The 16,822-nt window shown below is 63.4% G+C and overlaps 5 protein-coding genes across 5 annotated transcripts; all 5 read right to left on the minus strand.

Moving 5' to 3' along the window:
* Positions 1 to 1,117: 1,117 nt before the first annotated feature.
* PFL1_00636 (uncharacterized protein) lies at positions 1,118 to 3,010 on the minus strand (the record flags this gene model as incomplete). The annotated part of the gene is made up of 3 exons (XM_007878129.1): positions 1,118 to 1,475; positions 1,581 to 2,553; positions 2,716 to 3,010. The coding sequence occupies 3 exons, from the start codon at positions 3,008 to 3,010 to the stop codon at positions 1,118 to 1,120; spliced, it is 1,626 nt and encodes a 541-aa protein (XP_007876320.1).
* Positions 3,011 to 5,282: 2,272 nt separating this feature from the next.
* On the minus strand, positions 5,283 to 7,001 carry PFL1_00637 (uncharacterized protein; the record flags this gene model as incomplete). Its single annotated transcript, XM_007878130.1, has 3 exons — positions 5,283 to 5,509; positions 5,598 to 6,072; positions 6,153 to 7,001. 3 exons carry the CDS (start codon positions 6,999 to 7,001, stop codon positions 5,283 to 5,285), a joined length of 1,551 nt encoding a protein of 516 aa, XP_007876321.1.
* Positions 7,002 to 7,769: 768 nt separating this feature from the next.
* On the minus strand, positions 7,770 to 9,115 carry PFL1_00638 (uncharacterized protein; the record flags this gene model as incomplete). The annotated part of the gene is made up of 2 exons (XM_007878131.1): positions 7,770 to 8,418; positions 8,532 to 9,115. The coding sequence occupies 2 exons, from the start codon at positions 9,113 to 9,115 to the stop codon at positions 7,770 to 7,772; spliced, it is 1,233 nt and encodes a 410-aa protein (XP_007876322.1).
* A 1,600-nt stretch (positions 9,116 to 10,715) lies between these two features.
* On the minus strand, positions 10,716 to 11,084 carry PFL1_00639 (uncharacterized protein; the record flags this gene model as incomplete). Its single annotated transcript, XM_007878132.1, has 1 exon — positions 10,716 to 11,084. The coding sequence occupies one exon, from the start codon at positions 11,082 to 11,084 to the stop codon at positions 10,716 to 10,718; it is 369 nt and encodes a 122-aa protein (XP_007876323.1).
* A 1,189-nt stretch (positions 11,085 to 12,273) lies between these two features.
* On the minus strand, positions 12,274 to 14,048 carry PFL1_00640 (uncharacterized protein; the record flags this gene model as incomplete). The annotated part of the gene is made up of 2 exons (XM_007878133.1): positions 12,274 to 12,770; positions 12,965 to 14,048. The coding sequence occupies 2 exons, from the start codon at positions 14,046 to 14,048 to the stop codon at positions 12,274 to 12,276; spliced, it is 1,581 nt and encodes a 526-aa protein (XP_007876324.1).
* Positions 14,049 to 16,822: the final 2,774 nt, after the last annotated feature.

A 16,822-nucleotide genomic window follows, 5' to 3' on the forward strand; every position in this document is an offset into this window, starting at 1 on the left:
GAGCGATGCGCCTCAGTCACTCCCCATCGATCTCCCCTGCCTTCCGGTCCCCTATCCCGCGACGGTCCACACCCACTCAGACCTCGGCCTCCACCAAAACGATACGCATCTTGCTGCTCCGCCCCTCGGGGTCACTCCACAGCAGCCGAGAACACCAGCGTATCGGGGCCGCAGATCATCGAGCCGACCAAGATTCAGAGAGCCCTCCTTCCTCCCCCTCCACGCCCTCTCCACTGGCTTCGCTATCGTCCTGATCCACTTGAACGATCGAGGAACGTCTACGCATCGTAGATGGTCGTGAACCATCAGGAGGTGACGAGCGATCGGCGAGCCTGCGCAGAGACGGCGAGGACGGGACTCGACGGCCGGGTTCCCTCGCCTTCTTTTGAGCCGTCATCTCAAGATCCCAGTTTGATGTGCACAGATACGGGCGAGACATGCCTCTCGCTGTTGCTGTATGTAGTAGTGTGTCGAGAGGCCGGATACACGGCATTGCGCTTGTGCGTCGCACAGTGGATCTGGCTCATCCCGCCCGGCACAGCCCTTTTGGCTCAACGCCATGGCCGCCTCTCTGTGTTCTTGAAAATCCCACAGTCCTCAGGACCGACCTGCGAGAAGCTTGAGTCTTTGCCTGGTGTTCAAAGCAAGGACTGATGCGGATGTCTGGTCAATACGCTAGTCAAGAGGCATGACACCCCACCTTGACCGGGCAGGGTCAGCTGCAGGATATGAACCCAGATCGACCTCCGGCACCTCTCCCTTTGCCCCCGACCATCTCCTCTTCCGCTACCTGCCTCACGCCTCTTGCTTCTTGGTACGTAGCCTTGCCAATCATGGACCGTCATCCTGCTAGGCCGCAGCTTGCTGACCGTCTTCTTCCCCACCACAGTCCTGGGGTTTTGTCTGTCGCTTAGGCAGTGATATCATCGTTACAGATTGACGTGAGGTATAGCGTAGCACTCTAAAGAAATGGCTCGGGACGACCGAGCAGGCCCAAGGGGAACGAGGATCGAGAGCGAAGCGGAAAGGTCATGATGCCCAAAAGATGAATGGGACAGCGAGGCAAGCGGAGCAAAAGGACAGCGTGACAGGGGGGTTCTAGGGGCCAGCGAGCCGCTCAGAGGGTGTACTCGAACTGCGGGTGTCGGTCACCGAGGTAGTCCTTGATGTGGGCGTCGGACCAACCCTTGGCCTGAAGCTCAGTGACGCGGTGGTCGCGCTTGCCGGCCTTGCGCTTCTTGGTCTCCATGACCATTAGCAGCTCGGCGACAGTGACGAGGACGATGGCGGCGCAGCAGAGGCAGAGGTTGACGAGGAAGCCGCGCTCGAACCGCGGCGCCTCGTTGTTGTTGAAGAGCCACGTCGACGTGATGCCGCCGCAGTTGGTAAAGACAATGTAGAGGGCGATCGACGTGGCCCGCTTGTAGTGGCTGGCCGTGTTGTTGAGCATCCAGCTGATGCCGATAGGAGGAATACTGTGAGGCGAGGAGCCAGAGGAGCGTCGATGGAAAGACGGGACGAGGGTCAGTTTGGTGAAACGGCATGCGGTCAAGGTGGCATCTCGCCCGGCTTGTACGCACCTATACGTGCCGCAGGTGAGGATGATGAGGCCTCCGTAGCGGATCTTGGGGTCGATGGCGGTGTAGGCGACGCTGGTGCCGATGATGGCAAGGATGATGCAGCCGACGGCGAAGGGGTAGCGCCACTTGTACCTGTCCGATGCAAAGGCCACGGCGACCGAAACGATAAAGGCGGCCGCAGTGGGCGGGCACGAGAGCAGCTGGGACTGGATGACGGTGTACTTGTCCATGGCCTTGATGATGGTGGGCGAGAAGAAGGCGGCCGAGTAGAGCAGCGTGGCGTAGGCGTACCCCGACGCGGCAAACAGGAGGACGAGAGGGTCGAGGAGCGTCCGCTTGACCTCGGACAAGACGTAGCTGCCCGTCACCTCGTGCTTCTCCTGCTGGTCGACCACGGCCGTGGCGCGAGTGGCACCGAGGACGTCCCGGTCGGCCACCTTGTCGCCGGCAGCCTCGAGACCGCCCTCCACCGGCTTTTCCGGGGCGGGCAGCATACGCGTACGCGCCAGCTCCGCCTCTTCAGGCGTCACCCACCACAGCTTCGTGATATCGTTCGGCAGCATCCAGAACGCTGCCAAACCGAAGACGATGGTGAAGATACCTTCCAAAATGAAAATCCAGGACCAGCCGGATCTGCCTCCAACGCCTGCCATCTGCGAGATGGCGGTGGCGAGGAGTCCGCCGAAGGTACCGGAGAGGGAGGCGCCGGAAAAGTAGAGGGCCTGTCGGAGGTTGAGCTCGTGGGGCTTGTAGAAGAAGGTGAGGTAGAGGGCGAGGGCGGGGAGCACGCCTGCCTCTGTGAAGCCGAGGAAGGCACGGTTGATGTAGAGGCCGGTCTTGTCGTGGACGATGCCCTGGAGCGTCGAGACGAGGCCCCACGCCACCAGCAGCGAGGGGATCCAGATCGAGGGTCCGATCTTCTTGAGGACGAGGTTCGAGGGGATCTCGAAGAGGATGTATGGCACGTACAGGACTGAGCGAGGGCGATAGGACGAGGATCCGAGTGAGGATGTGCGATGGCCACGGAGGGGGATACGATCAGCGCATGGTCATTGCCGCGGCGCAGCAACCAGGCAGGCGCGTCGCGTGTGCGGGTGGCGGGTTTTTTCTTCTCTGCACCTTTTGCGCCACTCACCAGTCAGAGCGATGCGGTAGTCTTTGCCGTCTTTGCTCATGTTGAGGTCCTTCTCGAGGCCATTGAGCCTCGCCTGGCCGATGTTGGTGCGGTCCAAGAAGCTGAGCAGGTAGATCATCAAGCAGAGAGGGACGAGCTGGAGGTCCATCTTGCGCTTGAGGCGCTTCTCGACGGCGGCGATGTGGGCAGTGCGCTCCGGCGACTCGAGGTGTGGCGGGGTGACGACATCGTTGAAAGCTTTGGAGTCTCTAGGAGAGCCCGAGGCGGGGCTCGAGGATCGGTCGTGGTCTGCCATGGCGGAGCGAAGGCCGATGCGTGGATGGCGAGGGTCGGACGCGCGAGAGAGGCACGGACACGGATGGCCGGAGTCGATAAAGGCGAAGTGGTCGTCGAGGGAGGGAAGGAAAGAAGTGGGGAGGAGGCCGGGGAAGGGACTAGGATGGAGGCTTAGAGGAGGAGGAGGATGAGGACAACGATGGACGCGGGCGATGTTATATGAATCCGGCTCGAGTCATTTGGCCAGCGGCTGTCGGCGGTGAGTGCAGGCAGGTGATTGGGCGAGGTGTAAGCTCATGCTCAATCCGCCCTGATTCGGTTCAGCCTTCCGACCGTGCCTGGCCTCGTCTGCTGGCCGCGTGAGGGAGACGTGCACTCGAGCAAACGCGGGGAGCTTGGAGGCTTCATTGCGTACGTTACGTTCTTCTCATGCTCGCGGCGAGGCCGAAACAGAGAGGCAGGCTAGGGCTTGAGCCTCGCTGCGTCGGTGTGGGTCGGCTGCAGTCCGCCTGCTTCTGCTCGTCTGTCTGTCGCATGCTGCTGCAGTTTCGACAGAGGGTCAGACTAGCTCGTACTTTTCCCGGTTCTTCCGTCGTGTCTGCCTGCCTGGTGGCTCGTCTGTCTGAGAGTAGTGCCTCATGCGTGCCCCCTCCCCGACTCCTCGAGGGGCTGGCAGACTGAGAGGGGCGGACAAGGCCGACGGAACCAGGATCGACTGAGCAAGAAGACGCCACGGTTGAGCATCTTTCGCTCGCCGCCACCGTGCGCTACGTCTGCCAGGCCGAGTCAGCCGGCTATCTCGCCACCCCTTGTCCCGGTGCCTGCGACGAGACCTGCCCAGTTCCTTCGACGTGGGCCTTGGTCGGAGCTCGATCGCACGCCCTCGACTCTCTGCTGCTCGACAAGACCGAGTCGTGAACCGGCGCCGGTCCAGGGACACACTACTCTGCAAGCCCTGAGCTGGGCGTCTCGCATCGGCCCGAAGCCATGGTCAAGCGGGGGCCATTGCCGCGAATAGCCTGGTCGGGGAGGACGTCGTTGGCAGATGCGATCTGGTCGTCGAAGCGGCTACGGCCCGTTCTATTGCCGGAGCGCCTCGTGTCGAGGGGGAGGGGCGGCCAGCAGGAAGACTGGCGGCTAAACCACGTTGTCGCCGTCAGCCGCCTCGGCGCTCGTCGTCGCCCGCTCCGTCTTTCGCTTCCAGCGATCCAGTTTACCACTCCGCCAATGCCAAGGATTCTCGAGGCGGGGCGAGCCCAGCAAGCCACGCAGGCACCGAGGCGCCAGCGTTCCAAGCGGTCGGAGTGCGACCCGTCCTTGCAGCCTTTCTCGTCTCCCACGTTGTCGGCTCCAGCACGCCTGCCTGCCCTGCTGCTCGACGAATCGCATCGCATCGCCGTGGGGGAACACAAAGGGGCGGGCGGACTCCGAGCGGGCGGCAAGCAAGGAAGAAGCGCGGAGTTGCGGTTGGTTGACGAGCAGGCCGCGGAGGAAGTCGGGGGAATGCCGAAGAGGGCGGGAGAGAGAGTGGCAGCCAGGTGGAGCCGACTGACACCATCTCGATCGGATCAGGGCGGGAGCAGACAACGAGGGGACCCTTGACCCCGGATCGATGCTTCCAACAAACGGGATCCTCTAGAATGCGGGGTAAGGGCTGCACCATGACCCCGGCCTCGACAGCAACGGCTCTTGACAGATGTGGGGAACGTCGAGGGCGTGCCGGGTGCGGTACCGGTAGCGTCGGCGGCGGGCTTCGAGTTCGCAAAGCGATGCCGTTCGAAGGGGAGCCCCGCAGATGGCCACGGGGTTCGGCTTCGACGCGTTTGCCGGTCCTGGCGGCCGCCCGGGACCCGGAACCGGCAAGTCGCGGCCCCGCTGCTCGCCCTTATGGCGGACGCATTGATGGCCGCCATCGTCCGGCGAGGCTCGACCACCATCGCCGCTGCGGCCGTCGTTCTCGCCGGTTTTGCCGCTGGCTCTGTCCACCATCGAGCACCGGCGAGGCCACAAGGAGTCCGGACACGACCCCACACTGAGTCTCGCAGGACACGTGTCCTCGATCCCGCGTGGGGCGACGCAGGCCGCTTCTCAATAGCATGATTGCCATCATGCGATGCGCGGCCATCGCTTCCCGTGCGGGGTACAGGTACAGATGAACTGATATGATCTGTCGTCGTGGACGACCGCTTGCCCTTGTGGGGTAGTTTACACTAGACGCGGGGACAGAGCGAGCGGACGAAAGGACCAGCGAGCTTCTCTGGTGCGGCGGCTCAGGATGCGCTGCCGCTGCTCTACGACCGCCTGGCGGGCTTCTTCCATTCCTTGTCGCGCCACTGCTTCCCGCGCTTCATGAGCATCATGGCAAACGCCGTGGCGACCGTGACCAGGACGGCCCAGCCGGTGAACATGGCGCCGATGCCGATCGACTGTTGCAGAGGGCTAGTGACTGCGGAGCCGATACACGCCATCAGGCCGCGGAAGAGCGAGTTGCACGCCACCGTGCCCGTCGTTCGCCCCGCTGCGGTGCCGAGAAAGGGTGGCGAAGATGTGATTCATTTGTCAGTCGGCGCCCATCTCATTCGGCACCGTGCCCAGGCCTGACTCACGATTCGTGTCGAGGATGTACGACAGGCTAGCGCTGTAGGCCCAATTCTGGGCCAGACCGACGACAAAGAGGGCGACGCAGCTGATGCTGATGTGCAACTGCTGGCTCGTGACCCAGGCAAAGGCCACCATCGAGATGGGGCAGATGGCTAGAGGCACGCGTATGGACCGCAGCCGCTGCTCGGGATCGATGCCAGTCTCCTCGCTGAACGTCGACCGCACACAGCGATCCGAGTACCACCCTCCCACCAACGAGCCCACCACGCCGCCCATGCCCATGGTCAGCAGGATGGCACCAACCTGGATGGGCGACAGGTTGTAGGGCGCAGCGGAAAAGGTGCGCGTGGCGGCAAAGTTGAGCGTGTAGTTGGACGCAAACACGAGGCCGCTCAGCGTGAGGATGATGAGGTTGTGTGGCTTCGACAGCACGCGCCCGGCAGAGGCGAGCGGCGAGAGCTCGGCGAAGCGCGGACGGACCTGGATCCAGATGGGCAGTCGGCGGAGGGGTCAACTGCGTCAGCGTTCGTCCCGGGCTCTCCAAACCGCCGCTCACTTACCTTCCGCGACCGCGGCGGCTGATACGTGTGGTCGAGACGGCCAGCCGCTGGCAAGGACTCGGTCGCTTGACGCGCGAGAGCCACCTGCCACACGGCGCTACGCTCGCGCCGGTAGGTGTCCTTGTAGAAGACGAACGAGACGACGTTTGATGCTCCGCACCCGGCGACGAACCAGAACGAGGTCCTCCAGCTCGAAGCTTCCGTCAGCAGACCGCCGATGATGGGCGCAATGGCCGGTCCCAGGATCGGTGCGGCGTAGTAGATGCCGAGCTTGCTGCCGCGTTCCTGCGGGTCAAAGATCTCGGCGAGGCTCCCTGCGGCAATCGAGAGCACGGTGCTCGACCCGGCGGCCTGGATCAGCCTAGCCGCCATGAGCCCGGCCATGGTGGGCGTGGCGGCCGCGATGGCCGAGGCGATCGTGTACATTGTCATGCCGCTGAGGAAGCAGACCTTGCGCCCGTAGAGGTCCGAGATGGGCGACCACAGCAGCGGCATGCTGCCCTGCACGAGAATGTAGAGCGACACAGTGGCCGAGATGAGCGCCTCGCTCGTCTTGAGGTCGTCCTGGATCTGGCTGAGGGCGGGGAACCAGATGTTGGCTGCCATGGCCGGCATGGCGGCGGCCCAGGAGAGGATGGCGAGCGTCGTCCACTTCCATGCCGCGCTCCACCGCCGAGGATCATCGTGGACCGGGATGTGCTCGATGTCGGTCAGAGGCTGAGCAGAGGGCGCGATCGAAGGTGCCGGCGAGGGTGTGGGTGGATAGGTGGCCGTCCCCGGTGTCGCGAGGCCGCCCTTTGTGGCCGCCGTCAGCGGAGGTTCTAGCACGATGGTCGAGGTGGTGCTCATGTCGAGAGAGGCGCTTTGCGGTCAAACCTCGAGGCAGGGCAGGGTAGTCGACGGACCACAGCCGAGAGCCTTGCGCGTCCAGTTCTATATGTGTATGAACCGCCGCGCAACGACCGAGTCACGGCCCACGGCCCCCGCAAAGCTGCCCTGAAAGGGTCCAGCCTGCCTCGCCCCGAAAGCGGCCGACGCCGGTGAAATACGGGGGCGGCGAGGTCCGACGAGGCGTCGCCGGCAACGTCGAGCAATTCAATAGCTCAGCAGCCTCGATCGATCCTGCTTTCTGACTCTGGAATAACGCATCGTGACCACTCACTCGTCCCGGGCAGGATCAGCCCGCGTTTGAGTATGACTCTTCCCTGGAAAGAGACAGGGAAGGGCCGGGGTGCAGATCGGGGGTGCAGCCAGCGGAGAGGGGCGTGCGGGATCGGGGGCCGCAGAAAGATGAGCGGGCGACGCGCGGGCCGGGCCGGGCCGGGAAGGGGGACCCAGCCTCGGGCCCGAGGTGGCGGTACCCTCGCTGCCTGGGTCCACCTCAACACGCGGGCGGGCCAGACGAGTCGCCCTTCCGACCGGACCGCCACCGACCGACTCATTGAGCGTGGACAGGAATCGATTGGCTTTTGACGGGAAAGGGGACATGTACAAGTACAGACGAGGAACATATGCGAACGAGGAACATGCTGTGGGAAGCGGGGTGTGGGCTGGGGACATGAGGTGCGAGAACAGGGGGAGCGATGGGGACCGGCGCGAGGGGCGGCGGCCTTGCGCCTAGTCTTTGTAGCCGGCCTGGCGGCGCTGGCCCTTTTGGACGTTGCGGTCGACCTTGTAGCCGCGCTGGCGGAAGAATTCCTCCTCGCGGCTCTTGCCTTCGGCGCTGTCCCTCGGGATCTCACCGCGGACGGCGACGCGGACGGCGTGGCGGCGCGAGACGCCAATGTCCTCGATGACGGCCGTGTGGTTGTTGGTGCGGTTGTCCCAGATGGCCACATCGCCCGCGTTCCACTTGAAGCGCACCGAAAAGTCAGTGGCGGTGGCGACGTGCTGGCTGAGGAACGAGACGAGGTAGTCGGACTCGGCCTTGGGGATGCCGACGATGTAGCGCACAAAGCCCGGGTTGAAGAAGAGCGACTTGAAGCCCGTCACCGGGTGCACGCGGACCAGCGGATGCTCGGTCTCGATGGGCTCACGGCGCACCGCGTTGCCCCACCTCCGGGCACCCTCGGCCTGATCGACGGCCGAGTGCACCGCCGACAGGTTCTCGAGGTACTCGCGCATCGGGTACGACAGGCGGTCGTAGGCCGCGTAGCCGCTCTGCCACAGCGTGTCGCCACCCGCTTCTGGGCTCACGAGCAGCTTGAAGCTCGTGTAGCTGGGCGGGTTGAGCTCGTAGGTGACGTCCGAGTGCCAAAGCTCCGTCCTGTTGGGGCGAGTCAAGGAAGGCGAGTGCGGCGGACGACGAGTCAGTCGATGGACGACGGCGGCACGCTGCGACACCATCTGCGGACCCCACTGAGGGAGAGATCGACTCACCTGTTGTGCTGACTCGGACCACGGTAGATTTTGGCTTCCGGCGTGAGCTTCTGGTCCGGGTGCGAGTAGACGACGTGGACCTCGTCGAGGTCGCCGCGGGCGGGGACGCCGGTGGTGGCGTGCTTGTGGACGGGGCCCCAGTACCTTCCGAGGTCGAGCTGCTGCTCGATGGTCCAGTCGTGCTGGTCGCGGAAGAAGACGACGCCGCGCTCAGCGACGAGCAGGGCCAGCTCGTCCTTTTGCTTGTCCGTCAGGCTGCCAAGCTTGATGCCCTCGATCTCGGTGCCGATCGTCTTGGTGAGGTCCTTGACAGAGGTGGCCGCCCCAAACAGAGCCTTCTTCTCCTTGTCGGCGAACAGGCCACGGTCGGTCGGGGGCTCGATGGGCTGGTAAGGCTCCCACTGGACGTCGGGAAACGAGGGCTTGAATTCGTTGTACGGGTAGTCGTCCTCGCTGACCAACTCGCCTGCAGAGAAGTGCTCCGACTCGTAGTTGGCGTTGGCGTTGGAGAGCGCCTTGGGATTCGCGGTGCTCTTGACACGAAGGGGCGAGGGCGCTCGCTGGTCGACGGCGATCGGGGCCATGGTGACGGTGTGGCTTGCGGGAGGGGGGGGATTGGAATGCAAACGTCGACGAGGGCGGTGAAGGCTGACGTGGTATCGATGGCCGCGAAGAACTTGTTGGAGAGCGGGTTTGGTGAGGCAGAGACGGAGGGCGAAGGGAGAGCAATCTTATACCTTTCGACGGTCTGCCTCCGGAAGGCATGCGCCTGCAGCCGGGAGCATACACGTCAGACCAGGCTCAGGCAAGCTGTGCCACCGGACAGCGCCGACCAGCCGGCACAGCGCGGCCGCCAGCATGCCCCTGAGTCCGGGGCTTCGGAGGAGACCTAGAGGACGACAGCGCCGTCGGCGCTCTGCCCACATGCCTTGCGGAGGGGCTGTGTGCATGCCGGCTGGCCTCTGCTCGCGATGATGAGCTGGCTCAACGAGACGGCGGCCGGCACCATAACGCCGGTCGAAGGCCGAGGGATGTGGGGATCGAAGCACGTCGACGGTGGCATGACATTATAGACGCGCCTCTTTGACCATCGGGCTCCAGAGGTGGCCTCGTACGCCTTCGGCGGGCTCCATAAGTCCAAGCGCGACCTTGGACATGGACTTCTGCCACCAACGGCGGGTGGACGATGGCGAATTGCAAGCGTGACGTTGGTTGCACGGGCAAGAGTAGTCTTGCGTTGACGTACGTGGGTGTCGGGGCTGATGGCGAAAAGGCTGGGAGCCATGCCGTGCTCGGTGGAGCAGTCGGCGGCGCTCGCTGGTCCGTAAGGTCAAACCTAGGTCGAGACGAAGGCGTGGGACGCGGGGCGTGGGGCGTGGGAGGCCGAAGCCTGAACGCGGAAGGCGTGATGGTGAGCAAACGACAAAGCAACAACACAGTACAGTGAGGCAGGCCTACGCGCAACGGAAAAGGATGATCCTCGAGAGCGGGACACTCGGCCGTACGAGCGAGGGTGCAGGTGTCGGCCGCCGGCGCTCGCGATGCACGGCCGGGATGGCGTCAGAGCCGCCGAAGGTCGTGATGATGGCGTCTTTTCGAGCTCGCTCGCCATCGTTGGTGCTCGCGGTTCCGACTTTGCCCAGGAAGCGAAAATCGGAGTTCGGCAATCGGCAGAGTCAAAGCCTTCCGCTCCGCCTCGCCTCGCGCGCATCCTGCAGGACGCCTGTCAACCCAGCTTCGGCTACCAGCGTGCCCTCCCCTCGACATCAACAACCCAACCCGATGCCTACTGCTTCAGCAAACCCGCGCCCCGACGTCGCTCAATCAGTTGCAGACCGCCATCAAGAGCGAGGCGGTCGGCGCTCCCGTCGCAGCCGCCAAGCATGCTTCCTGGTCCACACGACTAACCGATAACGACCACTTTCCCTTTGCGCCGCACCGTAAATGCTCGGCCAACCTGCAGGCATACCATGGAAGGCGACCTCACGTCGCAGATGGGCACGTACAGCTCCGAGGCTGGCATCATCCCGCACGCCCTCTACCGCATACTTCACACGCTCGAGCGGACAACCGCAGGGCCCAGAGTCGAGGCGTCATTCATCGAGCTGTACAACAAAGAGCTTTGAGACCTCCTCAGCAACCAGCCTCCGACGCCCCAGATCCAACAGCCTAGCAGCAACAGCGTCACAGAAAACGCCCGCGACGCACAGCAGAGCCGGCTGCGTGTGTTGTGACGATGCCAAAGGTCGAGGCGTCATGATCCAAAACAGGTCCCCGATCGACGCCAAAGACTTTGGGCGTGCGATAAAAAAGACACCTCGTCATTCGCCTCGCCGGCGGTGACAGAGTAGGAGGGCATCTGATAGCCGCCACAGATGGAGCCGGATTCTGGTCAAGCCAAACGTGTGGACCAAGGCGCCGGATCAGCGACCGTTTTCGAGTGAGGTCTAGGCCGAACGGTGCTCTGCGAGAGGGCTGTAGATGGACGGGGACCAGCACTGAATCGCGTGGAAAGGTTTGGGCGACGAGGCAGCTTGAATAGCAAGTAACCATGTTGGGAGGCGGCCTGGTCGGTCTCAACGCTAGATAAGCTGCAGCGTCAGCCCCGCTGCATTGTATTGGGCACCGCGGATCCTAGTGACTGCGCTCGAAGGACTGTGGCGGGGAAGAAGATGGTCAGCAAGCTGCGGCTAGAAGGATGACGGTCCATGATTGGCAAGGATACGTACCAAGAAGCAAGAGGCGAAAGGCAGGTAGCGGAAGAGGAGATGGTCGGGGGCAAAGGGAGAGGTGCCGGAGGTCGATGTGAGTTCATATCCTGCAGCTGACCCTGCCCGGTCAAGGTGGGGTGTCTTTCGGCAACCTCAGCCGCACTGCCGTTCAGCCAAGCGTGCTCTCCGGGTGTGCCGCCGAAATCGTCCCGAGAGGTCATTGGAGGTACCGACGATGTTTTGGCGGGATCTCTGGCTCTACCTGGTGCGTACTGGCGCCAAGAGGTCAGGCCGTACGAGGTGGCCTTGGTGGCATCTTGGCGGCGGCCTCGCCAGCTAAGGTGGGCCTAGAATGCCGCCAAGGCACCGCCAAGGTCACCTCGGTGCTACCATCTCCTAGCCTCGGTTGCTACACTTTGACTCGTCCGGGTCAAGGCTGGGAGAAGCGCGATCTTGTTAGGGCAGTCAGGTCGGTCGCTAGAGCTGGCGACTCATCGGACCCCTTGGTCCTCCTCCTCCAACAAGAAGACCTGACGAGCAACATCGCCCGACGTTCACAAACCTCTTCGTCTGCGCGCGTGTCCTTGATCGAGTCGCCCCCGGTCTGACAGCAGCGTTGTCTCCCCAGTTGGGCTCGATTTCGCTGCTGGTGCTCGGCGGACGACAGATCGCAGGAGGGTTAGGGGACTCTTTGACGGGGTCCGCCGAGCACCAGCAGCGAAATCGGGCCCAACTGGGGAGACAACGCTGCTGTCAGACCGGGGGCGACTCGATCAAGGACACGCACACAAAGGAGTACGGACGGGGTGTTTAGAAGCAGTAACATTATGCCCGAAGAGAGGAGATCGTTGAGATCCGTCGTGACAAGACGAGAAGGAAGACTATCTAGCACCGCGTTATGGGGCTATCCCGTCGAAAGGCGTAAAGATCGACGGCTGATCATTTTGCGGGGATCAAGGGACAGGACAAGACGAGGGAAGGCGACAGTGGTATATGCGGGAGGGGGGATGCGAAGGCCGCGCGGCAGTCGCTTAGAGGTTGCCAGCCTTGGCGGCGAGCTCCTGGCGGTCGATCTCGTCGGCGTCGAGTCCCTTGGTCTCGGGGACGAAGAGGAAGGTGACGACGGCGCCGAGGATGGAAACGCCGAAGAAGATCCAGAAAACGCCTGTCGTGCCGACCTTGGTATGGCTGGCCAGGTAGGAGAAGAACAGCGACGACAGAATCGCGCCGAGCTTGCCGGAAGCGGCACAGAAGCCGTGCGCAGTGGCCCTAACCCTCGTCGGGAACACCTCTGCAGGCACGATGAAGGTCGTCGAGTTCGGGCCCCAATTGAACGACAGCTGGAGGAAGACGAAGACGACGAAGAAGGGGCCGGTCTTGTGCTTGAGAGTGTCGAAGGTGCCGCCGAGAATTCCAAGGAAAAGCGCGTTCGCCAGGAACCCGACGAGCTGGATCGGCTTGCGTCCGACCTTCTCGATCGTGGCCATGGTGAAGAAATAGCCTGGGAAGAACCCTGCCATGGTAATCACTGCCGGATTCCGGGTGTTGAAGGGATTGCAAGGCCAAGACGAAAGAAGCGAAGAGGAGAAGGTAGAGGGTCAGATATCGGTCGGGTTGGCGGAGTGGCGAGTGGCGAGCAGACGCGTCGCGGAAAATTAAATCCAATCTGGGGTCGGATGTGGAGGTGTGCGGGGGAAATGAAAGCGTTGCCGCCCCACTTACCGAGGTTACCGGTGGCGGTCTTCATCAGCTTGCCCCAGGTGGAGCCGGTGGTGAAGCCGATGTTGGAGAGGATGTTGGACTGGTTGAGGTTGATGCCGTAGAAGGTGATGTCGACCAGGAACCACGACGCAGCGCAGCCGATGAGCGTCTTGAGGTGCCTCCACTCGGAGAAGTACTCGATGAACTCGTTCTTGGGCCTGCCGACCGACTTGAAGCCGAGGCCGATGGCCTCGTTCTGCGGGGTCTCGACGCCGTCGACGTGCTTCTCCTTGATGTCCTCGTCCGAGGTGTCGGCCTTCTGGGCGACGCGGGCGAGGAGCTCGGGGTCGTCCTGGAGCTTGCGCGCCTGGGTGAAGCGCGTCGACTCGACGAGGGTGAGGCGGAAGTAGAGGGTGATGAAGGCCGGGATCAGGGTGAGGCCCTGGAGGATGCGCCAGGCGCCCGAGAGCTTGTGGACATCGCCGGCGTCGACGTGGCTGCGGTAGCCGGCGATGACGATGACGCTGAAGAGCGAGCCGACGACGTTGCCCCATCCCTGGTTCGAGAAGATCCACGAGAGCAGGAAGCCACGGTTGCCGATGTGCGCGCGGTCCGAGACGACCGAAGCCGACATCGGGTAATCACCGCCGATACCGATACCCATGATGAAGCGGAAGACGGCGAGCCAGATGGTGATGCCCTGGCCGCCGATCGAGTCGGGTGCGGCGATCTGGAGGATGACGGCGAAGATGACGATGATGAGCTCCTTGCCGTAGACGGCGGAGCGGCCGAAGAAGTCGCCGCAGAAGCCAAAGAAGAGCTGTCCGACGATGTTGCCGATGTTGGCGGAGGCCTTGAGGACACCGCCGTCGAGGCCCCAGTGGATGTTCTTGGTGCCCTTGGGGTAGTAGGCGACGAGGATGATGGCGTAGATCATGTTGATGATGAACAGATCCCAGGCGTCCATCAGGAAGCCGACACCGGCGATGGTGAGCAGCTTGGCCTCGCCCCACGAGACGCCGAGGAAGGTGCGGGCCTTCTTCCTCTCGACCAGGGCCAGGTCGCCGTTGCCGGCCCAGCCGTCCATGTCAGCACCGAAAGCCATGATGGACGATCGCTGCGGGGGTGGTGAAGGGGGTGTCGGTGGTGGTGGTGGTGACAGACGAAGACGACCGGTGCAGGCCGTAGGAGGGTAGGAGGAGAGAAGCGGGTGGTTGCGTTGACGAGGAAAGACGAGTCGAGGATGGGGAGCGAGACCAGGTCGCTTCATATACGATGGCAACGCGGCCCCCCTACGCTCGCTCGCCCCCTGCTGTGTGCAGGCAGCGAGGACGGGCGACAGTTGTCTGCTGCCCATGGCAACGCCCGCGCTGAGGCCGGCGACGACCGGTGCGAATGGCCTTGCTTCTGGCCGGACCATTGAGAAGCTGCTGGATGGTCCACGTTTTCGCTTTCGGGCAGGTCGCCAGCAGGAGAGCCGACAGGACAGCATGGTGCAGTCGCCGCCACATCTGAAGCAGAGCACGGGCAAGCGAGCGGGCGACTGTGCAGAAATGGACGGGGCCCTTCGAGACAGCAAGCTGGCAGGCAGGCTGGCGGGCAGGCGGGCAGGCAGGCAGGCAGGCAGGCAAACAGGCCGGACAGAGCGACGGCGACCGAGCTGCCCTCTGGGGCCAGCTGGACCGCTTTGTTCCAGTTTGGCTCGAATCAGAGGCCAGAACCACAGGCCACGCGGATCGGCCTTTGTGCACCCAGCCAGACAGAGAGTCGACTCTTTGCGGTGGCAAGAAGAAACAGGCGGGCAGGAGGGCGGGCGGGCGGGCGAGAGTTTGGGTTGACCTCGAATCGGCGGAGCGGAGCAAACACGGGGGCGAATTTCCAAACCGACGTACTCGACCTTCGGGCCCGCCCAAGCCGCACCGCACCGCGGTCCGCCGACCGAGGTCTGGACGAGGCGGCGGCGGCGGCGGCGGTGGCGGCGGGCGGCATCAAGCGGCCGTACAAGGACTAGACTCTCTTGCCACCAGTCTCGTCTCGTGCCTGGGTGTCAAGGTGGGGCGCTCCATCCGGGTCACGATCCGCACTTGACTGTCCTCGCGAGGTGAGTCGACCACCACCTTCCCTTCTGGTCCTCGCTAGTGTAGGGCGCCGCCCGAAGCAATCAATCGTGACCCTTTCCGTTTGAAAGCCGTGGTCGCGGCCACCGACGATGGTCACAGGCAGCCTCGGAAGTGGTAGGCACCAGCCTTGATGAAAGTCGTACAGTAGAGCTCAGATTGGGTCGGAGTTGGCCAGAAACGAGATCGTCTGCCGTGGGTTGCTCCTGGGACGCGCTGTGAAAGAGAGCCAGCAAACATCCGTCGGCGAGCTTCAGATCGACCAAGCGCGGTTTCTTCTCTGCGAGCGCCGCAACCCCCGCCCGACGTTTTTCAAATAGCCGTGCCATCGACGACGACGACGACGATGGTGGGGGGCTCGGATCGAGATCCCGCAGCTCTCTGCTCAACCTCGAACGGTAACTCTGCCCACGTCTTGGTCCCCACCGTCTGTTCCCATCGCAACAAAGCATCATCCAAGACAGACAGGCCATGCTCTCCGATCGATATGATCATCTTCACACCACCATTACATCGCCACTATCGACGATGCAGCCAACAGCGATACGCTCACGCCCTGTGCGGAAGATCGCGGCGGTGGAGTGAGGCAGGTACGGGTGCAGCGCGGTGCGACGTGATGGGGGGAGGGGCCCTCCCTTGCATGAACAACGTGGCGACCCGGAAACAGCAGGCGAAGCCGGCTTCCGCCTTTCGATGCGCAGGATCTGATTTCCAAAGCGGCGGCAGAGTGGCACGTCCTGGCCGTTCAGCCAATCAGAGGGCCCCATTGGCAAAACGTGTCGACCAGGGCAAAGTCTTGGCAGCTGCACGTCCTGTCCACGTTCCTTCGCGCCTCGCATCGAGAAAAGGGCGGGAAAGGGGGACCTGCTTCCATTTTCGGCTTGGCCTGGCGGTGCCCCGGACTTTTGGGCTCGTCAACCTTGGCCCGAGCCACGCCTGCCGGCACCGCAGGCCTTTTTGGCGTCGTCGCGTGTCGTCCTCTCTACGCCATCCCCTGTCTCGTACGAGCTTCCCACTTGTTCCACACGCCCCCGTGCGCCCTCCGCCGACCGATGCAAGAGGTGAACGTGCTCATCCTCAAGCTCCCATCACCCCGCCCTCAAGCCACACGACACCACAACTCAACCCTCTGGCCCGCATCCTGCTTCTTCTTGGCATGGCATGGCAAAACAGGCAGGCGTTGCGGCCCTCGAGGCTTCGGGCCCCAGGGTCCATACGAGGGCCACCGTCGCCGCAGCTGACCACACCGCCAGGAACCTGGATCGATCCTCCTTAGCTCGCACCTCGAGGCCCAAACATGCGATGCGTGAGCGTGACCCTCGGCTTTGGGTGGCTGCTTTGAGCCCGACCGCGGTCCAAGCCGGGCGGACCCACGGGACGGGGCGGCGAAAGTCGGCCCACCGTGGCGCCCAAAGTCTACGACTGCGCCGACGGCACTCATGCCATCCCGAAGGTCGAGCGGGATGCCGCCGCGGCACGGTATCGGCCCACCCACACGTTTCCTGGTCACTTGCCTGACGAGCGGGCAGGTCCGCCCGCGTCCAATCGGTTCAGCAACCTCACCACCGTGCCCGTCGCAGCCAAATCCTCATTCGCCTCTCTCACCGTCGGTCTTCTCCGTCCCGGGATGAAATCATGAACGCAGCCATGTAGGAACAGAGCTGCGGACAGTAGTGAGCCCATCCACATGGTCGCCTGCAGCAGAGCTCGCGAGCGAGCGAACGTTGACTATCGCGACGTCAAGCTCCTCGCTGGGGAGCAT

This window comes from Pseudozyma flocculosa (genome assembly GCF_000417875.1).
Source record: "Pseudozyma flocculosa PF-1 unplaced genomic scaffold scaffold00001, whole genome shotgun sequence".
Taxonomy (NCBI): domain Eukaryota; kingdom Fungi; phylum Basidiomycota; class Ustilaginomycetes; order Ustilaginales; family Ustilaginaceae; genus Pseudozyma; species Pseudozyma flocculosa.